We start from the raw sequence: 24752 nt of genomic DNA, 5'->3' as shown, positions 1-24752 counted from the left end.
ATTTGAGTAAACAAATCTTTCTATTCTTTGAAACAGAGCACATACCTACTGAGAATCTATGACATCATGTTAAAATGCAGGCCTGGATTACCCTGACAATGTTAGTGTCTAATAAAAACAACAAGGAGTCCAGTGGCACTTTAAAGACGAACAGATTTATTTGGGCATAAGCTTTCATTGGTAAAAAACCCACTTCTTCAGATGCATGGAGTGAAAATTATAGATACAGGCATAAATATATACACAGGCACATGAAGAGAAAGGAATTTCCTTACAAGTGGAAAACCAGTGTTGACAAGGCCAACTCAGTCAGGGTGGATGTGGTCCACTCCTAATAATTGATGAGGAGGTATCAATACCAAGAGAGGGAAAATTGAGAGAGCCAGCCACTCCCAGTCCCTGTTCAAGCCCAAATTAATGGTGTTAAGTTTGCAAATGAATTGTAAGCTCTGCAGTTTCTCTGTTTTTGAAGGTTTTCTTTGTTGAAGGATGGCTACTTTAAAATCTGTTATTGAATGTCCAGGGAGATTGAAGTTTTCTCCTACTGGCTTTTGTATGTTACCATTCCTGATGTCTGATTTGTGTCCATTTATTATTTTACGTAGAGACTGTCTGGTTTGGCCAATGTACATGGCAGAGGGGCATTGCTGGCACATGATGGCATCTATCACATTGGTGGATGTGCAGGTGAATGAGCCCCTGATGATGTGGCTGATGTAGTTGGGTCCTCTGATGGTGTTGCTAGCTACACCATGGCTGCCCCTCTGATACTTAGTTTCTAATGGCTAAGAGTAATTTGTGTTCCATGACAGCAGATGGCACCATCAGATTAGAAATACTAAACTCAACATTTATCCCAACTGTGTTTTGATTCTTGGTATCACATTACACTGGATGCATCAGCAGAAAGACAGGTTTCAGAGTAACAGCCGTGTTAGTCTGTATTCGCAAAAAGAAAAGGAGTACTTGTGGCACCTTAGAGACTAACCAATTTATTTGAGCATGAGCTTTCGTGAGCTACAGCTCACTTCATCGGATGCATCCGATGAAGTGAGCTGTAGCTCACGAAAGCTCATGCTCAAATAAATTGGTTAGTCTCTAAGGTGCCACAAGTACTCCTTTTCTTTTAGCAGAAAGACAGGAATCATTAACACAAGGTCACTCCTTTCACGTCTCCCTGAGTTAGTTTTAGCAGTAGCCTCCAGGTTTGCACACACAGAGTCAATGCCTCTGGAGACAGTGCCTAGTGGATTGAGCATGCGGCTGGGAGTCCGGACTCTTAATCCTGATTCCAGTGACACCGACTTATTCTGTGGCCTTCAGCAAGTGATTTCATCTCCCTGGATCTTCTCAGGCCACGTCTACTCTACAAACTTTGGTTGATGTAAGTTATGTTGGCCTCAAGTCACCGCCTCCTTGACTTCTTGAGCTGGTGCTGCGGCGGGGGAGTGTTTGCAATGGTGCACAGTGCAGTGCTCCATGTGTACGTATCCTAGTGTGGGTAGTTTTGGTAACATGTGATGGGGCTGAAATGAGCCACGCAGGGTGACTAGGAGCAAGGGGTCAACTTCCCAGTGTGCATCTGTCTCCGTCCTATAATGTCATGTATATCCCATAATTTTGTGCCTTTTACAAAAAATCCCACAAACCTACGTGGCCCTCCTCGCTGTCCATCTCTGACAGAAGCATGGAGCCTGCACAGCTCTGCATTATTGTCAGGAGTGTCGCAAGCACAGGACGCACAATCCTCTGGTGTTTGTGGAGCGGGAAGAAAAACTGAATCTGTGGGGAACGTGACGATTTCTTGGAGGCCAGATTGCTGTGGGACACAGCGAGAATCAATTCAAGGTTATTGGAGGCATTCACGGAGCAGCTGCAGATGGGGGAGTGCTGCTTCTGGGCCCGAGAAACAATCATTGACAGGTGGGATGGCATCGTAATGCAGGCTTGGGATGGTGATCAGCGGCTGCAGAACTTTTGGATGCATAAGGCCACATTTTTGGATCTGTGTGCGCAGGGCTGTCCCTAGCTATTCTGGGGCCCTATGCAGCCCCTCTGTGGCAGGGAGGAACCACCTTGGGGGGCAGGGAGGAACCACCCCCCAGCACTCACTGGCAGCGCAGCTGGGGCCAGGCCGCTGCACTTCCCGCTGCCAGTGAGTGCAGGCCCAGCCTTGCTGCAGTCCTCAGGGGAGTGGGGGTGGGGCTGCGGTGGAGCAGGGACGGGAAGAGTGGGGGCTGGGGCAGGGAAGGGGTGGGGCGGAGCATGGGTGGAAGAGGTGGGACGGGGCTGGAACAGCACACAGCTGCGCAGGGCACCAGGAAATTTGGTGCCCCAAATTTCCTGGTGCCCTACACAGCTGCGTACTTTGCGTATGGGTAGGGACAGCCCTGTGTGTGCTGAACTCACCCCAATCCTCCAGCACAGGGACATCAAAATGAGAGCTGCGCTGACAGTGGGGAAGTGAGTGGCAATGGCGCTGCAGAAACTTGCAATACCAAATTGCTACCGGTCAGTGGGAAGCCATTTTGGAGTTGGAAAATCCACTGCAGGAGCCATCTTTTTGCAGGTGTACAGAGCCATTAATCGTCTCCTGCTATGCAGGCCTGTGACTCTCAGCAATATGCAGGACACAGGCGATGGCTTTGCAACAAGGGGATTCCCAAGCTGCAGCAATAGATGGCACGCATATCCCTACTGTGGCACCAGACACCCCTGCCAAAGAGTACATCAGCCGAAAGCGCTATTTTTCTATGGTTCTGCAAGCATTGGTGGATCACTGGGAACATTTCATGAACATCAGTGTTGGCTGGTCAGGGAAGGTTCATGATGTGCGCATCTTTAAGAACACAGGACTGTTCAGAAAGCACAAGCAAGGAGATTCTTTCCCAACTGGCAGATTACCATTGACGATGTTGAAATGCCAGTAGTGATCCTGGGTGACCCAGCCTTCCCCCTGGCTCATGAAACTGTACACTGGCCACCTCGACAGCACCAACGAAAGATTCTACCACTTCTGAGCAGGTGCAGCATTACTGCTGAATATGCTTTTGGTAGACTGAAGGGACACTGGCGTTGTTTGCTCACAAGATTGGATGTCACTGAAAAAAACATCTTAATGGTTATAGCTGCCTGCTGTGTCCAGCATAACACATTCTGGGCCAGATTCTCTGGTCCATTAGGTCCACTTTGTGCATGTGACAGAGTGGACTTGAACTGGCTAGTGGAGAATTCCCTGTGCAAAGGAGCTATCCACTGGCATAGAATTGGTAAAGCCAGTGGAGTCAGCAGGAGCATTTCTAGGGTGGGTTGGTGGCAGGAATGAGCATGGCAGACTGGAGCTATGCTACCGCCAATCATCCACTGGGGTAACATCCCAGAGGGACCATGCGCCGCTGATATCAATGAGAGCTGCCTTTGCCGATTTATGCTAATCCCACATGACATGGAATCTAGGCTCTGCAACCAGCTCCCTGCACTGTGCCCATCTCACGATGGCTGAACAGAGTTGGGTGGGGTGGAGAGTTGGGCCCGCTGTGTTATACTGATACTCTATACAAGCCATTCCTTGTGGTGGTGCATTGATATTTGGTGTGATGGGGTTCAGTAATGAGAAGTAGCTCCAACCAGTGTTCTTGTGCCAGGCTACCACCAAGGCTACTGACCAGCTAGAATCTAGGGTTTTTGAAGGTGATTTTGTACTGGTGGGCTGTTGAAGGAGGGGCAATGGGACCTACTCCTGCTCCCATTGAAGTCAATGAGAGCTTTGCCATGGATTTCAGTGGAAATAAAATTGGACACATTTACTGTTTTATACTCAAGTTCTCCTGTGAAACTTATGTAGAAACCAGACTCCCATCTTGGCTAATGGTGTCACTTCACTTTTCCAAAGCAGCATGGTGGTGGCAACCAACAGGAGGCTCAGAAATCCCCATTTCAGTTAACAAGCCCATTCCTAGCCAATACGTTTGAGGAGAGCAGCAGGTGCTGTCATCAGAACGCTGCTTTCTTTCTTCAGCATCGCCCAGCTAGAAAGCCTCCCCTCAGTGCCAACACTCCTGTCAGTCCAGGTGAGGGACATGTAGGCTGAAAGATCAGTTTTGGAACCTCTGCCTTGGTCTCATGGTTTTCAAAGCCTTCTTATAGGGCCTGATCAAGTGTCCACTGATTCAGAAGGAGTCTTTCCGTTGACTTCAACAATGGGCATTGGATCCAGCCCCTTGCATTGGTGAGCTATGCCTGTCTTGTGCACTATAATGTCATTGTCACAGTTGCCAACACTCACATGATGCATCATGATTGGGGTTCTTGGTTTGTCGCAGCAAATGTTGCAAAACCACAGATGACTCCTGGCACGTTTTGATTCAGTCACGGACAAGTGACTCACCCGGGTTTCTGCATTCTTCTCACCACCCATGCAAGGAACAGGAACCGAGTTCTCCTCATGTCCCTGGAAGGTGCTGGGAGCAAGGGCATCATGTCTTTTTACTTCCTCAGCAGGGAGGCCCAAGGGAGGCGGGGTGATTCATATCACTCTGCAGTCAGGAGACTCAGGAAGGGATTGGCAGGTCCCTTCAGCCAGAGCTAGATTAAACAATGCTTCGGAACTGCAGCTGCTGGCTCCCTGTCCCAATTGTGATGGGACCACCAGTGCCTGCATGAGGCATGGTGCTAATGATCTGTTGCCATGTGAGGTGGGGAATGCCAGCAGTTTAGGGTGAATGATCTCCAGCGTGATAAGAATCAGAATCCCCCATAAGAATCAGGATGTTCTTCTTCAGTCATGGTCCAGGCTGGAGTACATCACAAGTTCCCCCCTCACTATTCCTCTGTCTCCCCAAACACTACACATCATCTGGCCACATTACTTCCATTCCAATCTGATCTATCACAGGAGTCTGAGGCAGGTATGGAGCAGCAAAACACAGCTAATTCTAATTAATTAGCAGAGAGGACGGAGGTGCTACACACTGTGCCCCATGAAATGCTGGAAACAGAGCTATACATTACAGTTTGGACACACGGTAAAAAGTATTTCTGATTACAAATCAACCCAGGAGCTCTCCGTTAATCTCAGCCCCAGGGGGGGCCAGGTAACCTCTGCGTGACACTGCATTTTTGCCATGATTGTCACATGCATGACTCTCAGATCATGACTCCGTTAGGAAGAAATCCATCATCCTTTCTGTTGGTAAATGACCAAACTGAGGGCCAGATCCTCAGCAATCGGTGTATGCCTGCTGACTTCAGCTGAGGTACCAATCTGGCTCTAAGTTGCCAATTTACAACAGAAGAGGATATGGACCTGGAAGTCAGTGGCAAGCAATAACCAGTGCTTATGTTGCCTAAGACAAAGGGAGCAAGTGTGGTGTTCTCAGCCTGGTCCAATATAAATTGGCACAACTCACAGCTGCTGCTAAATCCAAGGCTAACCTGCCAAGGGTTAGAGGTGCATTGGCAAAACTAGCTGCATGTGCACAGTACCTGGCTGAGCTATGCCTGGCTCCCTCTAAGGCTGCTGGCTGCACATGTTGAGAAGCTGTACAATTTACCCATGCTTTTGTTACAGGAGAGGGGTGGGGAGGTTATTTCTCATCGGAATCCATTCCCTACAACCAGCGCCTATTCCAGAATCCCTGACTGAAACCTGACAGTCACTTGGTAGAGATCCAAAACACATCCCATCACTTCTGCATGCAGCTGGTTCCAGACAGCAGTAACTGGCTTCCACTTGCTGGGGACCTCTAGAGGTAGTGGAAGTCACACACTAGACCAGGTTGTTACACAGAGGAAATGGTGCTGTATTCTCACTTGCCACACGCACAATCCCATGCTTCCCCCCACATCATACCCAACACTCCCTATCACTCCACCCCCCCCAACCCCCAGCCTTGTTATACCAATAAAATAAAAACCAGCAGGACCTTATTAAAGGGGATAAGACAAAATGTCGCATTTATTGTGAATACAAAAAGAATCATAGTAGGCAGTCAGTTATAGCTGTAACATTTCATTCAGTTTCACATTCATTCACACGTTCCTTCATACACACACAAAGGTTCTGCAGCTGCTGTATAGTTACCAGTCCTGAATGTAGCTTGAGTTCGTGGCTTGGGTTCGTAGCTCATGGCGGCTAACTGGCCAGGTAAGCCAGGCACAAGGAAGAGCTGGGTCTCTGTTGGGCATGCACCAATGCCCTTCCATGTTGGCAGCAGAATGTTACCCTTCAAAGTCTTCCATCTCACCCATCCTTTTTGTAGGCTTTAGTTTGAATCCAGAGTCTATAGGTCTTGCTGTGTCACGCTGCCTCTGGGTTCAGTGTGATTGATCACCCGTCAATTGCAGACATGACTTTCAGCCTAGGACCTGGCACGGTTCTTCAATTGTACTTTTGTTCTTTTCTTTTGAGGGTGGACTCCTCTTACTCTGTCAGGGCTGTTGTCTGCATCTTCAGCCCTTGGGTGTTTACACTTAATTTCATCAGGACAGGCTGGGGCTGGAGATTGATTCCATCATCCCTACATACCTCATTCACACATCTAAACTAATAAGATGACAGCAGGGTTTTGCAAAAATGAAGGTTGCAGCAAGCTTTTACAAAATGGAGTGAGCATTTTAAAATGGCGTTTGGGACACGTTAAAATGGGGTTTGAGTTACAATATGGAAAAGTGTAAGGAATGGCAAACAGTGAACAGAAGTTACAATGTTGAAACAGTGTAAGTTTCAGTGATTTAAGCAAAAATTGGATTGAAAGTGAAACTCAATTAGCCAGTTATTGGGGTAACCGGTTTTATGAATGAATGTTGTTTCATTCATAAAACTTTGCTTATGAAGTTATATTAATAAAGTGAACAATTAAAAACAATTTCATTGATCAGTTCTACAGCCTACCTGCCTCTGGACCAGTGAGAGAGTCCCTCTTTGTTGGCAGTGAGTGTGTGCCGGTATTGCGGGTCACATTGCACCCCCACTCTTATCCAGAGTTTGGAGGCGGGAAAAAGAGGCAACACATCACTTCCTCTTTCTTCCTCCTCAAAAACTGTCTAAGTAAAATCACTGAAAGATTAGTCTGCTTCTCACTGTTTGTGCTTGTGCATTTCTCTCCACACATACATGAAATTAGACCAGTCCCTTTCATTTTTGCTTCTAGTTCTCATGCACAAGCCATGGCTGCCATGTTTGGGTTGCATGAAACTTGTTTTCACTGGAATTAAAAAGACAACAACAGTAAAGTCTGATTTTTACACAGCCAAAAGCCTGGTCCTGTAATACCAATAATTAAGGACATAAGTGAGGTCACAAGGAATTTAAAACATATGGAAAAAAGTGAATGTGTCCTTAAAAATCAGTTTAATTTAATCTGGGACCACAAGCACTGAAATGTCTTAATCACAAGGTTACTGCATGGTGTTACTTCAGGGCAGAGTTAAGGTTGTTTGGGTGTGTGACGGTGCGGCCCGTGGGAGCCAGCTGAGGTCACTCAATCAGGGTGAACTACAAACAGAATGGGGCAAACAAACCCCAAACACTGGTGGATATTCCAATATTTAGATTACCAAGCCAGCACAACACAGCTTCTATGCCATGTACATTGGCCAAACTGGACAGTCTCTATGTAAAAGAATAAATGGACACAAATCAGACGTCAAGAATTATCACATTCAAAAACCAGTCAGAGAACACTTCAATCTCCCTAGTCACTCGATTACAGACCTAAAAGTGGCAATTCTTTAACAAAAAAACTTCAAAACCAGACTCCAACGAGAGACTGCTGAATTGGAATTAATTTGCAAACTGGACACGATTACATTAGGCTTGAATAAAGACCAGGAGTGGATGTGTCATTGCACAAAGTAAAACTATTTCCCCATGTTTATTTCCCCCCCCCCCGCTGTTCCTCACATGTTCTTGTCAACTGCTGGAAATAGCCCACCTTGATTATCACTACAAAAGGTTTTTTTGTTGTTTTTCTCTCCTGCTGGTAATAGCTCACCTTACCTGATCACTCTCCTTACAGTGTGTATGGTAACACCCATTGTTTCATGTTCTCTGTGTATATAAAATCTCCCCACTGTATTTTCCACTGCATGCATCCGATGAAGTGAGCTGTAGCTCATGAAAGCTTATGCTCAAATAAATTTGTTAGTCTCTCAGGTGCCACAAGTACTCCTTTTCCTTTTGCGGATATAGACTAACATGGCTGCTGCTCTGAAACCTGTCTTACTCTTAAGTTACTGATAGAAACTTCCATCTTAATGGAGATATTTTTGTGTGGGACTAGAACACAGGTCTCTTGAGTCTCAGTCTAAGCATGCTAAGGTGTTAGCCACTACATCATATACCCTGTCAAATAAGAGGCTACTTATGTGGATTACATTACACATGTGCTTAAGGCTCTGATCCTGCAAAGACTGGCTTATGTATGCAACTTTATGTACCTGGGTAGTTCCATTGACTATAAAGGGACTATTCATAAGCCTAAAGTTAAGCATGTGTTTGAGGGCTTGCAGGATCAGGGCCTTAGTGTTTGCAGCATGCGGGCCTAATTCAGTCATATTATAGATAGACACAACAGAATGCTGCTAATTCTCTCTTTGTTAATCTACAACTCAAGGTCCTACAAGATGCTACAGTTGGATCCATTCAGGCCAGCCTTTGGGTTTTCTCTTACTTGCCAATCTACAAGGTGTGTTAGTCTTACAGCCACTAGTAGTGAGGTTCTGCTGCAATGAGGAATACATTTAGCAACATGAACAGTAATGGAAGAAATACAAGATACGCAGTGTGACCAAGTTAACGCTGCTAGGCAAACCCTTCAGCATTTACAAACTGTCTGTTTAATTTCTCAGCCTTAATGCTACACTAACATGGAATGTTTTGCACTTGCACACGTACCAAAGAAATCAAAGTTGAGTCCTCAACCCTTAGAGCTAGATCTTTATCTTCCTGCCATGCCCCACCTTCCTAAGAACCATGTGCTTCTTGTCAGCAGTGACTCTAGCTCACCGCTGATGTTCTGCCTCTTTTAAAGGCCTGCATTCAGGCCAGCCTGAGCCTTAGAAACCTGGGTCTCCCATAGGCAGGAGTGCTTCAGGGGCGTAGGAGGTTTATGTTGTAATTCCCTTTTTTTGCAAAGCGTAGAGAAGGGAGTTTCAAACTCTGAGGCCTGGGAAGAGATGCCAACCTGGAAGAAGAGACTTTGTGCTGAGGCTTTGCTGGCCTACAGAACTGGGGCAAGATAGAGTAGCTGTGATCCTTCCTGTTTGCCCCATTGAACTTTGGGGAACCTAAGTGAGTGGGCAGAAAACCAACCTCACAGGCTGATGCACCAGCAAAAGGAGTTGCAACTGGGCTGTCAAGATGAAGAGTTAAGAGTGAGGGGATGTGCAGGAAACATACATTTTTCCTGGCCCCATCTGGCCCCACATTCCCCTCTCTGCTCTCAAAGATCACCAGTTCCCCACTATCCTAAATGCATCATTCACAACATAGCAACTAAGCCAACAGTTCTCAAACTGTGGGTCACAAACCCATTTTAATAGGGTTGTCAGGGCCAGCGTTAAACTTGCTGCGACCCGGGCTGAAGCCAAAGCCCAAGGGCTTCAGCCTAGCGTGGCAGGGCTCGGGCTCTGCCCCCACCCGGGGCGGTGAAGCTGCAGGGCTCGGGCTTGTGCTCTGGCCCCAGCCCCATCCTGGGCTGAGTCATGTAGGATTTGTTGTCAGAAGGGGGTGGCGGGGCAATGAAGTTTGAGAACCACTGATTAAGCCTTTCAGTGCCAGGTGAGGGTTTTAAAAAACCCAACCCCCCAAGAACCTGCCTTGCAGTGCAACCCAGAGATAACTGCTAGCCTTCGCTGCTTTTGAAAACCACTTCAAAACCAGCAGTCATGTACCCTTGACCTGGCAGCTTCTTCAAAGCAAGCCCGGCACCTCTCTTTCAATATTTATTCATTATAAAGTAAATTGGGTGCATAGGAATCAAAAACCTGCTTCTGGGAATGTCATCAGCCTGATACGGAAATCAAAGGGATAAAAATCTGCTGCAAGATATGCAAGGTCAGTGCCTGCTGCACCTGTTTAAGCCACTGAGAGCAACCAGTGACCTTCCACCTCCCTGGATTACTTCATCAAATGCACAGGGCAGCCATGGCCCTGGTGGTGTGGGATTTACAGCGTGACTAGCTGAATAATCCAAAGGCTGGTCAAGAGACAAATGGGTGCTGCAGGTAGAGGGTATGCTTATGTGGGTTTGTGTTATATCTACAGCAGCCCCAAATGCTTCCTGGCTAAGTTTTTTGTGTATTAAGAATTGCATCTGCAGTTACATTGGTGAGGATTGCAAATTAGAAGAACTATCAATCTTCATGCTTCAGGATGTAACCTAATGTAATCAGCTGGGTCAGGAAGAAAGTTCTCACCTCCCTCCACTATGGTATTGAACAGGTAGGTGCATTATGGATGTGTTCTGCCTTCTTCTGAAGCATCTGGGATTGGTCACAGGCTGAGACATGACACTGAGCTAGGTGGGCCATTTTTTCCTCTAATGCAGTATCTCCATTTAAAAATATATCTTTTTATTAAAAGTGACCTTAGAGCTGGTGAAAGATACCAGAGATTGTCCTTATTTCTTTGTATTGTATTAGTGCCTAGAGGCTCCAGCCAGGATTGGGGCCCCATTGTGCTAGGTGCTGTACAAACAGAATAAATGGACAAACCCCTGCCCTGCCATACAGAGTTTACAGTCTAAATAGTCCTGGAGCCTGAAGTTCTCTGTTTAACCAGTGAATAGTTACAGCATGAGCAGTAGCTGTGCAAGCTGCCCTGCCAATGAGCCTTAACTATGGCCACTAGTAAAGAAAAGAATGTTCTTTTCATGCTGTTTTGATCCTTGACTTCTCAGCTAGAACTACCAAGCAGGCTGCTGAGTGGTGCTGAAGGAGGGGATGACTTCTGAGATATGGCCATTTATGTATTAAAAGAACTAGGGGGAGTACACCATTTCATAGGGCACCAAACCAGCATTAGATGGTAACAAAGGCCCCAGTACTACATGCAGACACTTAATCCTGCCCAGGGTCCTGCTATAGTCAATGGGGTTTGGCCCAGGTGCTGATGGATTCAGCTTTAGCATCAGGACTACCTTTGTACACTTGCCACTCTGGGCTAGATTTGAATTCATTGCTGTGTTGCCAACTCTCGTGATTTCATTGTGGAGCTTGTGATTTTGAGGTTTTTTTCGTAAAGCCCCCAGCTTCTGGAGTCACGTTATTACCTACGAAACTCAGTTTTCATTGCAAAAACAGTAAGTTTCTAACTTGGCTGCAGAGAAAAGCCTGGAAACATGAACAGTGAAGTTTCTAATACGGGAAGACATACACAAAGAACCCAACACTTATTATCTTTAAACTCTTGTGATTTTTAGGCCAATCTCATGATGGGGCCTGACTTGTCATTTTTTGAATGCTTGGGATTGTCAGTACTGGAATTGCTGTCCTAGAGATGAAAGGCTCCATGTACCAGCCATTACCAGTCCTTTCCAGTCTCATCCCTGCCATGGCAAAGCCTCTGTTCTGAAAATATTTTAAGATGCCCAAAGTAACAGCTTGGGTAAGTGAGGGGATAGAGGCAGGAGATAAAGACAAACATTCCCCCAAAGATTACAAATGGGTAGGAAGAAAGAATAAAAATGTGCATGTTTTTCCCACCCCCTAAATGCTACATTGTCTTTCAAAGGCATTACATAAACATAACATGGGGAGCTATGCTGATATATACCCCTTCTAAGTGGGGCATGGCGGTTGTCCTCATCTTCTCAGTTCTTGGACAGGCTTTTTCTCTAAAATTAAACTCTGACTAGAATGAGCGTCAGTGGAGCACACAAGAGGGAATGAGGAATGAGTGATCTGTGCACCCACAAAAATAAACTGTAACTGAGGAGGGGAACGCAAGCATGTAAACAAGTGAAATGGAGCTGGCTAAGGAAATGTGTAATTCCCCCTGAGGTCTCACTAGAGGCACTGTCCTTACACCTGCCAGGCTAGGCCTTTCTCTCTATTCCTTGTAAACAATTCCTGAATAAGAGAAGAGTGCCTGGGAGGTGTAATGAATACTGAACAGAACAGAATGTGCAGAATACAGCATAGCACAGGGCTATTTGCACTGAAAATGTCTCTGTTCCAATGTGAAACAACAGGCGTTGAATAACAGAGAGAGTCTTGGAAACAAAGAAATGGGGGAAAATCTCTTCTGGAATTTCCCCAGGGGGAAGAAATCAACTGACAAATGCCAGGTAATGCATGAAGAGGTTTTTAATACCCTGGAATCTTCCGATCACTCTAATCAAACACCAGGACTCTTGAACTAAAATCTAGAAAACAATGAGATTTAAAATAGATTGAAGTGTGTGTGTGTGTGGGGGGGGGGGTTAATTGCATCAATAAACTGAGCTCATTTGCAACTTACTACTTGTCTATTTCAGAGAAGCTTTAGCCATCCAAGCTAGTATTTTTCTGATGCACCTTCACTGCAGAGCTGAGAAAAACAGACTTGAATATAACCCAGGTCCAATGTACCTTTAATTACAAAATTTGCTGGGTTGATCTTTCTGCTGCAGTCTCCAGAGTCCAGTTATGCAGCAGGAATGCTGGCTCAGGCGTGGACTGACCTGGTCTCTACACAACAACTGATACTTAGTCTGTTTTCTCAAATGACCAAATCTGACCTGGCCTCTAGTTCAGTACAACGTGCCAGTTTATCTGTCCACGGTTTGGGTCAGGAATAAAAGAGGTCACTCAGCATCAACTTCTGAGTAGTGGATGTGAAGAGCAACAATGCATGCGCAGGATGAGGAGTGAAATCGACCCGTCAGAAAGGAGGAGGAAACAAAAACCAAAGGAGAATTGAGGCAATGCAAGTCATAGCCTCACTACCTCTCTCATATGTCTGGTAGCAGGTATTAATTAGTACCTGCTTAACCCATAATAGAAGGGGGGTGGGATCTTTCTTCTATAATGACTGCACTGCGTCAGAGCTTTGATTGGCTGCAGCGGGCTATTGTTGTGCTATAGCTAAGCAGTACAGGCTAGTGCTGAAAGGTCTGGGTTCAAATCCTGTTATCAAGCCAGTTGGTTACAGGTATGCTGGATTTAATGCATCCCTTTGCTTTTGTGTCTACATTTAAACCTGGGCTTTCTAGGCTGCAGGAAATTGCATGTTGGGGGACAGGAGAGGAGGTCAGGTCTGGGGGCATGTCCCTTTACTCTTCCTCCAAAATGCTAAAGAAACATGATGTGTACCTATTTCTTACTCAGCTGATGGGGAGGGTATATAGACATCAGCCTTGGGACTAACCCTGGGGAAGTAACATGCTTGTATTGCCCTCCGTGTGAGCTGATATGCAAAATAATTGGTTCCCTGTGTAAATGCTGCCGCCCCTTTTCCAAGGAGGAATTTGGGCTGTTAAGGGGGACACACTACCTGTGAATTGACGCAGCTCCATAAACTTCAGTGATACTATCTCACTTCGTACCCACCAAGGATCTGGTCGCCTCTGACTACAACAAGCACTAGGGATGTGCAGTGCCATCTTACCTGCCACCACCTTGCTGAGAGTGCCCCCTGGATGCCCAGAGAGCAGGGAGCAGTGGCAATCAGATTTCCTCTTTGAAATAGGTAGGAGCTGAGAGAAGTGAGAGCAGTGTTTGTGCTGAAAAGCTCATTTCCGGGGATGGTTGGAGGCGAGAATCTTGGTGAAGTTCAGGTCTCTGAGCCTTTGTACTTGCAGGGTTTGGATTTCTAAGGAAATTCATTCTTCTCTCCCCCCACATTCTGAGATTATTCTAAAGCAATCCAGGGAGCAGCCCCAGTGCCTCTTGTGATGGGGAAGGATAGGCAAATTGAATGCAAATGGTGCACTGCAGTGGCCTCTGAATCCTGATTCTTATGAATGTGCTGGAAAGTGAGGAGGGCAGAGCAGAAGTGGGAAAAGAGACCATTCGCAGGATGGAAAAATACTGGCCAACCCTTCTAGCAGGCCATACCGACCACTGTGTGCTTCCCTGCCATCCCAGTCCTAGGATGTCAGCCTCCCTGAATTCCTGGTCGCTGCTGACTCCATTTCCCCTCCTCCCTGCCTAGCCAGGATATGAAATTAAATTATATGTGCTCAAAGCTCCGTTGTTTTTGTATAGCCAGGGGGGAAAGCTGGGTACTCAGCTGGCACCCCCTACCCCTGCCAACTATGGGTGCCCTAGTTCGGCAGCTTTCCCCTCTCTGCCCTGCTTAACGAGCAGGGCTTGTTTTTGTGCATGCAGTTATATAAAGAAAGGGCAGCTGTTAACATAAACGCTTTGGAAAGAAGGGAGAGTTGATCCTGTCCCCACTTTCCAAGAACCCTCAGAGGGAAAAAATAACCCCCTCCCCCTGCTTTCTAAACCCGGCTTGGCCTTTCCCTCCCCAGGGGCACCAAGTGACTGGGGAGAGTTCTTGCTTGCCAGAAAAGAGCGGCACAGGGTGTGTAAACAGACAACCAGAGATTTGCAATGCTGGGAATCCAGTGGGAGAAGCGGGGGGGGGGTTACTTCACCCTAAACAGAGTTTTATTGTTACCACAATTACAATGCAAATCCCGAGCCGCACCTTCCTTGGGCGGCAGCGCCAGCAGAGGCCCAGGGCCGCTGACTCTGGGGTGCCTCCTTCGTTTTGAAACCGGGCACAGGGAGGCCCGGCCCACACCGCTCCCGGGATCGCCCCGCGGGGCTCCAGCAGGCGCTGCCGGGGGAGCAGGCTCCGGCAGAGGGGCCAAGGCTTGCACAAAGGAGCCAGTGTGCGGCTGCAGGAGCAGGCGGCTCATTCTCCGCCCGCTGCCGCCCTGAGCTTGTTTTCCTCTCCCCGCTGGAGAAGGCGGAGTCCCCAGCCCCGCAGGAGCTCGCTCTTGTTTTCCTCTCTGCCGGCCCGGCCCGGCCCGGCCCGCCTCTCTCCCTCCCGCCCCCTTCGCCCTGTCTTCGCCGGCCCAATGGCTGGGATCCAGGGGCCGCCCATCAGCTGATCGTGTCGTGCTCATGTCTGGAGGAAGCCAATCGGACAGCCCGGGGGCCGGCACGGGCAGCCGATAAATGGGCCGGCAGGGAGCCGGCGCCGCCAGAGCCGAGCATGGGAGCGCCTCGGGGGAAGTGAGCACTCGCCCGTCTGCCCGCCCAGCCATCCGGCCTCTCCTCCGCATCGCCGCCCCCTGCTCGGTAGGCAAGGTAGCACGGGCGGGGGTGGATGTCGGCCCGCGCTCTCCCATGGATTGGGTTGGGTTTGCGGGGGAGGTGGACTGGGAATGCGCTGTCGCCCCGCGCCTGGGGGGTGCTGTTCGCAGGCAGTGGGGTGGGCTAGGAGGACGCTTTGCTTAATGTGGGGTTTTGCTGCTTTCCCTTAGAGGATGGCCCCGCTCCTCTTAAACCCGTGCACCCGGCGTCTGCCAGGCCGCTCGTACAGCGGCAGAGATATGCCGCAGGGCTGGGTCCCCCACGGGGCTCGGGTCTGCAATGCTGTATTAAAAGGATGGATCTTGTGTTTCATTTTCTGAAATGCCTCTCAGTGTCTGTCCCTATTTCATTGTCTTGCTTCCAGTCAGTCTCCGATTCCTCGAGCAGGGCGATTCCTGCCCTGACGACAAAGGGACGGCTGGGTGTGTGGTACCTGTATTTCTGATGGTGTCTGGGGCAGGTACACCGGCATAGCTCCCCTTTCCAGGCTGCTGTGTTTAGCTGCTTTATGCCCCAGAAGCAGCCACTCCAGGGGGCAGCTCCGATTTAGCTCTGTAAAGGGGAGGAGGAAACTAGGTCGTTCTAGATCTTCTAAGGGGCTTCTCTTTGCTCTGAGCTTCCTGGGGCAGAAGATCTTCTCCCAGTTGCTCTGCACAAGGCTCCTTAGCAGTTTCCTTAAAAAACTGGGAGTGCAGGCTCCGAAAGAAGGAGAACTGGAGAGGAGGGATTTGCGTGAAGAGAGGAAAAAGCCATAGACTAAATTTCTTGCTGACCATAAAGAGAAGCCGTGGGGGGCAGCAGTGGGTCCTTCAGTTGGAAGCTTTTACAGGGCCAAACCTGGACTGCCACGGTAGAGGCATGCAATCAAATGGCCAGTAAATGAAGTGACAGCGAGGGGGAAGGAGAATCCAGAGAGGTTTGTATCTTGGGGGGTGGTCTGTCTTCTGGCCAGTTGTAGGGGACAGGCAGGCTGGTTCTGAGACCCTAGCTGTTTCCAGGCTGGAGTCAAAGCAGTGCTGCTTTTATTGCCAAGAAATAAATAAAGGCAGGGAAGGGGCTGAACAAAATCTTGTCTGTGCCGGTCAGAGGGGTGGCTGCTTCTGAGAGTACCAGAGAGGGCTCGACTTGGTGGCCTGCTGGGAAGGCTGGAATAGCATTGGCGGGGGCCAGCAGGGCTCCATGACCCCCAGCACAGCTGCTGGTGTGACAGAGGCAAATCTGCATTCCTCATATGGGACAAGGGAGTACAGTGTCTTCCGCCAAAGCAGCTACTTTTCAGAGTTAGGGGCTTTTCCCCCGAATATGCAGAGCCAGGGGGCTGTAAAAGATCCCCAGTGACCTCAGCTTGCATCCTCTGAATCTGCTACAGCTCTCCCTGCCTCCAGATGCTCCATGGCTGAGGGGCCTCTTGAGTCTCTGCTGTTCAAAGGTTACTTACTTTGCCTTGGGCTGTAGTTAGGGGCCCCTCATCTTCCTTAGATAACAGTATTGTATATCTTCAGATCACATGGTCTGGAAATGGGCTGTCTCTGGCAAATGGTCCTTACTGGAATGGGAAGGACTGCAGAAGGCCCTGTCTAAGCTAAAGTGGGCAAAACCTCTGTGCAGTGATGGAAAATGTATGTTCTGAAATTGCATTTTGTGAGTGCAGAGTTCACGGTGGAGTCAAGGAGCCCTTCTGAGGGGCTGTTGATCTTTTAATGCTCATAGAGCTAGAGAGGGAAAAGAACAAGTCCATCAGCTGCCAGGGCAGGACCCAACCCCTCAGTAGATGAGTTCTCGGATATCCTGAGATCACAGGAAATCTTTGAAGCCAAATGATTATTGTAGCTGGTCCCAAACCATGTTGTTGAACTGCTGTATTGATCCACTGTCTGTTTCCTGTAGTGTAATCTACTGTATTCAGATTCACAACTGGTGTAATCAGCTATGACACTGTCTGGGATATTCTAGCATAAGTGTCTAGGGGACACTCAGTACACACATCTCTCTCCTGTTGCTGAGCTGTGAAGATCTCCCAGGTGGTCCTTTTCTTGTACATGGGTGTGAGAACCCACTTGGAGCACAGAAATATTCATGGTTGGCTTTTCCCTCCCCTTCTGGCAGGACCCCAGTAACGTACCCCGCAGCCATGGCCACCTCCGCAAGTTCCCACCTGAGCAAAGCTATAAAGCAGATGTACATGAAGCTGCCTCAGGGTGAAAAGGTGCAAGCTATGTACATCTGGATTGATGGGACTGGGGAGCACCTGCGCTGTAAAACCCGGACACTGGACCAAGAGCCCAAGAGCATTGAAGGTAAGAGGGCAGGTGTGTGACTGACGCAAAGCGAATGCTGGGACTACAAGCAGTTGCACCCAGTGGGTTTGCAGCAATATAGGGCTTGGCTTGGGGTCGAGCATCTGACCACAGAGCTGCAAAACACTGCTGTGCAGTTGGAAGGCAAAGCTCCTTTTTGAGTTAGGGTGCCTCTCCCACGTGGGGGAAATCTGGACCAGAGACAGTCAGTGCATTCCACCCCTCGAGTTCTTTGTATTGAGTGCATAGCTCCCATCTCACTCCAGCGTGTGTTTGGGAAAGGGGACAGGCTGAGCAAGATGCACTTCATAATCTCCTGATGCGGAAGGAGATCTGGGAGACCACTCCTTTCCTTGTGGGGCAGAGTGTAAGTAGAGCTGGGAATCGGTGACGTGTCCCCATCTGCTAAAAAGGGGTGTCTGTCTGCAGGGTATTACCAGCCTGCTGGCTCTTTACCTGTAAATCTCCTCTTCTGGCCCTGGGGAGATAATCTATCCAGTGTAATTAAGAGCTTGTGTGTCTCAGAACAAACAGCCCCGACTGACATAATAGCATTTGGATTTCTTCACTTGTTGCCATGGCACTGGCCAGGACAGTTATAAAACCAAAGCACTGTGCATGAGCAATCAGAATTATCTCCCCGCCCACCGAGGAAGTGGCTGGCACAGCTTGTTTGGCACCCACAGCACATGGAAGGGGATAACAATGGGGGCAGAGTTGAAGCAGCTGTGAAGGAATTAAATGTGGTCACCCTGCAAAAGCAGTATTCAATGGTGGGGCCTAAGCCATGCTCAACTGGAGGGGCATAAGTAGTGTGAAAGGGATGTTCACTCCCCACAAAAACTGAAGATATTCCCCCTTCAGGCAGTTCTAGGCCTTGTGCATTCTCCCAAGGTTCCCTTCACCAGCTCTGTGCAGTTGCATCAATGTGGAGGAGCATGTTTCAGGGCCGTCCAGGACTCTGGAGACAACTGAGGACACCGGATTCCCTCTTTCTCATTGCTTTTGTCTTATAGCATCTCCCTGACTTCCTTTGTTTTGGCTAGGGAAACCCATCTGGGTCTTCATCTTACCATAGCGTGTTGGGTACAAGATAGGAAGTGTTCGTCAAGGACGTCTGCAGTGCAATTAGCTGAATTGGACTTTGCTGATGTCCCAGCTTTTTGTTTTTCCACAGGGTGTCAAAGAGCAATTTCCTCACCCATCTTTCAGTGGGAGCAAAATCAGCAAAAAGTACAGTGTGTGTGCACCAGTGTCCTTTAACGAGCAATCTTTTTTTGCACAATGGTTGTGCTGAATCTGCTGGTGAACTCCTCTCGGTTTTGGAAAGCTGTTAACATAAAGGGGTGAATTTTTTTTTCTCCTGCTCTAGATCTGCCTGAGTGGAACTTTGATGGCTCGAGCACCTTCCAGTCTGAGGGTTCAAACAGTGACATGTACCTTCTCCCTGCTGCCATGTTCCGGGACCCTTTCCGCAAGGACCCCAACAAGCTGGTTCTTTGTGAGGTCTTAAAATACAACCGCAAGTCAGCAGGTGTGGTGCAGTGCCTCCCCCAAGAGTGGCTGCAATAGTTCTGGGAGGGGTGAGAAGGTCTGCTGCCTCTTGGAGTAGAGGAGGGTGGAGGGCTAACTGTAAAAAAAGTAGTTAATGGAAGACTTTACCAAGCACCATTAAGGCATTAACACTGTACAAGACCTACAAATAATCCTGCCATGAAGAGCTTAAATATAAAGAAAACAAGATGCAGTAGGCAATACCAAGGGAGAAACTTAGATGTTTACTGTTCTGGTCTAGCCCCTCTTGTCACTGGCAACACGTAGATGGGAGTATGACATGGGTCAGTGCTTGGAAATACTGAAGGACTCTTCAAGAGGAACTCCAATGCTGGGAGAGATCTGGGGACTGGGAAATCATTTCATGGGGCAGCATGGAAGGGAGTGGGGAAAGAAGTGAATTGAGTGGTATCACTGATTGGAGCGGATAATGTGAACCTGAGGGAACAAAAACCTCTGACGTGTGAGATGCAGGCCTGGTCATGGATGAGTAGCTTCCGGGCACATGATTGCCAGCATATGGTTCAGGAGACTAAGAACATTTTGGAACAGTACAAGGAAGTCCATAAGATGGCACCACCAACCAATAGGAGCACCCAATATTTAAGGCCAGCGGTCCTACCTACCACTTAGATTTTACATTGGCTAATGATGGTGGGGACAGAGCAGTCTCTTTGGGTCTGAATTTCTGGGCTTCCCTAGAGGTATGGGTGGGGAAATGATTTCCCCCAGACAGCCTGTATGGTAGTGGCTTTGTCCGGAATACATTGGCAAGTCATAGCTTCCATAGTGGGATAAGGATCTGGGCTGTTCCACCAGAGCAGCTCACCAGACTTTTTTTTTTTAAAACCAGTGGGATGCCCAGTGGCGAGAACATTGCTGAGCTAATAAGCTTTGTGCTTCTCTCTCATTCTAGAGACAAACCTAAGGCACACCTGTAAACGGATTATGGATATGGTGTCTAACCAGATCCCCTGGTTTGGAATGGAGCAGGAATACACTCTTCTTGGGACAGATGGACATCCATTTGGCTGGCCTTCCAATGGCTTCCCTGGGCCCCAGGGTAAGCTTTCAAGAGCTAATGTCTGAACTAGTAATGAGAGCTCTCATGAATATTTAACCCCAAATCATAAAGTTATAGATCAGTAATGAATGGGATTAAGTGGAAATGTTTAAAGTGAGACGAAAGATTCAAGGAGTTGCTAAAACTGGATCACCAAAAGCTATGCTGACAATGACCAAAACTAAGCAACAAAAGTAATCTTTTTAGAGACTGTATGGTAATCTTATGACATATAGACCAGATTCATATCCAGTGTTAGTTCCATTAGTCTGCAATTCATTTAAATATGACCAGTTGGGCAGGGTTTTCAGAAGCAGGAGCCCAAAACCTACCGACTCTGAATGGAGTCACACTCTGAAGGCATTTTGTTCTTCCGCTACCCCAAACAAAAGTGGTATAGAGACTTTCTTGTGACCTGTGCCTTCTGACAATCCTTTCCTAACTATACTCTGTGCTCTTCAAATAGCTTGTGATTGAGTTCACTGAAGACTATGTTCACCTTTCTTGTGCTCTCTGCCACTGCAGGTCCATATTACTGCGGCGTAGGAGCAGACAAAGCCTATGGCAGAGACATTGTGGAAGCGCATTATCGTGCATGTCTCTATGCTGGTGTTAAAATTGGAGGAACAAATGCAGAAGTGATGCCCGCACAGGTAACTCTTTTGGTTTTACCAGCCATTGCAGTCAGCTGGCCCCGGCCAACAATGCAATGCAGAAGCTCATGATGCTAAATCCTGCTGCTACAGTCAGTATGTACCCTGGGGCTTTGCAAACGTTGAGTGTGCAGGAGGGTGCAGAGGGGGTGAATGGCACCTTGCAGCAAATGGTTCCTCACCAAACTGAGCCAATGATTTCTGTGTTTTTTTTCTCTGCTCTCTAGTGGGAATTCCAGGTGGGCCCATGTGAAGGGATTGAGATGGGGGATCACCTCTGGATTGCACGCTTCATCCTACATCGGGTGTGTGAAGACTTTGGGGTAATCGTGTCCTTCGATCCCAAACCCATCTCTGGGAATTGGAATGGAGCCGGTTGCCACACCAACTTCAGCACCAAATCCATGAGGGAGGAAGGAGGCCTCAAGTAAGTTTCTCTGCAGCTGGGCTAGTTGCATTTAGGGGAGAGGGATAGCTCAGTGGTTTGAGCATTGACCTGTTAAACCCAGGGTTGTGAGTTCAATCCTTGAGGGGGCCATTTAGGGATCGGGGGCAAAAATTGGGGATCGGTCCTGCGTTGAGCAAGAGGGTTGGACTAGATGACCTCCTGAGGTCCCTTCCAGCCCTGATATTCTAGGATTCTATGCTCCGTCTGGCAAGCTCATCGAGGGAAAGTGGGCTTTACCAACAGCAGCAAGATTTCTACAGAGCTGAGACTGCACTTGAGGCACTAGTTGGCTTCCAGAGGAATAGCAACATCTCTTGCTCCATGCAAGAGATTTTTGGCTTGAATACCCCAGAGATTATAGATTTTTTTACAGGTACTGAACTCCCTTCCCACTGTAGCTGTTGCACTCAGAGGTTGTCTGCACTGAAGACTTGAGGAAATTCCCCCCAGTAGTGGTCTAACACTGGTACAGTTCCATCAACCCTAGCAATGGTGGAAGTGCTAATAAACAAGGGGCAGCCATTCTTACCACTGTCTAGCACTGGATTACTCACCTCTGTAAAAAGGCCTGTATTCCGTCTATAGTAAGCATTTCTGGTGCTAGTCCAAAGGAGGGAGAATTTCTGCCTCACTGTAAACAAGGCCGAATATTGAAAGTAGATTCTGATTGGACTATTCTTAGACCACTGGCTTACAGATTCCACTGTACTTGAGTCTGGGACTTTCAGGGACCAGATTGTACTCTTCAAGTACAATGGAATTCTGTTAAGGATCAATTTGGGCATTTCTCTGCCCACTCCTCTCCCATAACTTCAGTTGGTGCATTCAGATTATCACAACACCTGCAGAACTCATAAGTTCCTGAAATAATAAAACGTGTCAAAGCACAACCTCTCTCTTCCCAAGAATAAAGGAAGCTGTACCAGGCATATTTAATGGAAATGCAACTCAGCCAAATTATTGGTTCTAACTGGCACCCCCACAAGCTGTAATGTTCTTTGACTTCAGTCAGTGAGTCTTGCCTGCCTTTGGGATCTCCTCTCACCCCCCACCCCCAAAAAAAAATTCTGAGAGCCTCACTGGCCAGAATAGGCAAGGAGGGGGCAAAACCCAACTCCACATGCAGGGGAACTGGCTGTAGGGAAGTAAGATTTGAACCATGTAACGAAGTGATACTTTAGGAACCTGAATCCACTGTAGCTCACTAGCAATGAGAGGAAGGGGCCCATGGCTGGTACTAGCGTGAATGGGAATGCTTGCAGATAAGGGACTGAAACATGAGGTTTGTGTGGTTTTGGGTGGGTCGTGGGAGAAGGCAGGAACTCTCCCACTTGGCTAATGTTATCCATGGCTAAGTGAAGAGCAGCACAGCCCGTGTTCTTGCCAAAGGCTCACAACCTCCCACCTGTCTCCAGGCATATAGAAGAGGCCATTGAGAAGCTCGGCAAGCGGCACCAGTACCACATCCGTGCTTACGACCCAAAAGGGGGGCTGGACAACGCCAGGCGCCTGACTGGCTTCCACGAGACATCCAGCATCCATGAATTCTCTGCTGGCGTGGCCAACCGTGGGGCCAGTATACGTATCCCCAGAAACGTGGGCCAAGAAAAGAGAGGCTACTTCGAGGACCGCCGTCCCTCAGCCAACTGCGACCCTTATGCTGTGACAGAGGCACTAATCCGTACGTGTCTTCTCAGCGAGACCGGGGATGAGCCCTTTGAGTACAAGAACTAAGTGAACTGCCCCCTGACAGACACCGCCTACCCACCAAACGTCCCTTCTAGATGTAATTCTGAGGGCACAAGTTACCACTTTCTTTGTGTCCCAGTAACTCGTGTTGTGTTGGGGGGGAGGGAGCATTTAGTTCTTGTCGATGTCTCTTTATTGTTGATGCTTGAGAGGAGGAGTGTGCTTTAGAGAAGAATTTTAACCACTGTTTTGTCTAATTCATCTGTATGTCTGACAGGACCCAGTGGCTTCCATGGACACAGGGTGATAGGCTGAAGGAAGGTGAATGGACAAGAGGCTGTAATAGGTTTTGCCCAAGAGAGTAACTCCCATGATAACATACATAACTAAGCTCTCCATAGACCAATTGCCCTCGGATTAGGGTTATTAGGGGAGAAAGGAGTAAAGCAGCTATGATAGATTCTCACCCCTTTGCACACTTACATGTGGTGGGAAATTTCCTTTCTCTGGCTTTGATAAGACTTTTGGGCGTCTTCTTGCCTTCTACTGTCACAGCTAAATGTGGGAGCTGGTAGCAAAATTCCTCCCTGCTCTGTCATTGGAAGCCACTCTATCTCCTGTGTATAACACAGAGTGAGTAGTATTTTTTTATATTTAAATGTAAAAACAAAAGCTATATATATAAATTTTTTTTAAAAAAAAATGACGTTCCAATAACTCAGCCAGCTAGAGCAGGCGGGGTTCCTGAAGGTACTGTTGGAGGTGGAACTCCAGCCTGGGCTAGAGCAGAGGGTAGAATGGGGGGCGGGGTGTCCAGGAGGGGAGGGTTTGAAGTGTGGCTTTGCCATTCCTGGCAGGACATCGTTTCAGCACTTGGAAGCTAGCGGTAACGATCGTAAATTAAACTCCAGCTGATGTGAGCGCGTAGCGTGGCTGAAACACAAGGAGGATGTTCTAAATTATGAGTTGGCTGGTCAACTTAATTGTGTTAGCAATGGGGTCATGAGTGTTTTATTTTCCAGTGGGATTAGCATATCACTAAAGCAGAGCTTTTGATAAAAAGAAACAAGTTTTAGATTTTAATAATGTTTTAGGGTTTCTAAAGTTGTGCAGTTTACAGAGACCATTAGTGTTAACTGTTGGTATGTCCTGGCACACAAACTGCCTGCCACCTAGCCAGGACTACTCTAAGGAAGGGGCTCTGTTCCCCTGCTGTCCCCAGGCTGCCCCTAAGTTCTCTCAGGGGAATGCCTAGTGGGTTCAAATGTTCCGGGATTTTGGATGGTGCCAATATATGCCGTTGCATTTGGATTTACGAATAGTTTCTTTTATAATAACAAAAAACCTTAATTCTGACTTCCTCTCTGTGGTTTTATTCCTCTGAAATGTCACATCATGGGCTTTTAACTATCTGGAGGGATTTCAGCCTGGATTTATTCTCTCCTGGGATGAGATGGGGAATCCTGGACACATGCTCGTTCTCCAGGCAAAACGCCATAGCTGGCCTGGAGGAACTCCTGGGATTAGGATTGCCAATTTTGGTCAGATGTGTGTTTCATTGCATGACATAATTTTTAATTAAAGATTAACTTTAATCCAAGTAGGGGTGCTATCCCACCCCAGATGAGCTGGGGAACTCAGATGTGGGATTTTCATTTAAAAAGCCTCCCAAAATCTGAAGCCATTCAATTATGTAAGAACACATTTTTACAAAGCCGTTTGGCCAAATTCAGCTCATTATGTCTGCATCTGTGTACCTGAAATGGAGCTGTGACCTGCTATTGTTCACATTAGTT

At 47.8% G+C, this 24752-nt stretch overlaps 2 protein-coding genes across 2 annotated transcripts in view; one reads left to right on the top strand and one right to left on the bottom strand.

Annotated features, from left to right (window-relative positions):
- RGSL1 (regulator of G protein signaling like 1) overlaps nt 1-15221 on the bottom strand; it is a 50984-nt gene extending 35763 nt beyond the window's left edge. The window contains exon 1 of the mRNA XM_078854181.1: nt 14639-15221. Within this exon, the coding sequence (XP_078710307.1) occupies nt 14639-15221 (583 nt within the window). The remainder of the gene's footprint in view (nt 1-14638) is intronic.
- GLUL (glutamate-ammonia ligase) lies at nt 15121-24312 on the top strand. The gene is made up of 7 exons (XM_073356598.2): nt 15121-15237; nt 17359-17549; nt 18922-19083; nt 20020-20166; nt 20692-20819; nt 21047-21246; nt 22683-24312. The coding sequence occupies exons 2-7, from the start codon at nt 17384-17386 to the stop codon at nt 22999-23001; spliced, it is 1122 nt and encodes a 373-aa protein (XP_073212699.2). The 5' UTR covers nt 15121-15237; nt 17359-17383; the 3' UTR covers nt 23002-24312.
- Nucleotides 24313-24752: the final 440 nt, after the last annotated feature.

Source organism: Lepidochelys kempii, chromosome 8 (assembly GCF_965140285.1).
Source record: "Lepidochelys kempii isolate rLepKem1 chromosome 8, rLepKem1.hap1, whole genome shotgun sequence".
NCBI classification, from domain to species: Eukaryota; Metazoa; Chordata; order Testudines; family Cheloniidae; genus Lepidochelys; species Lepidochelys kempii.
The sequence above is the reverse complement of the archived record's forward strand: the minus strand, read 5'-3'. Positions and strand labels throughout refer to the sequence as shown.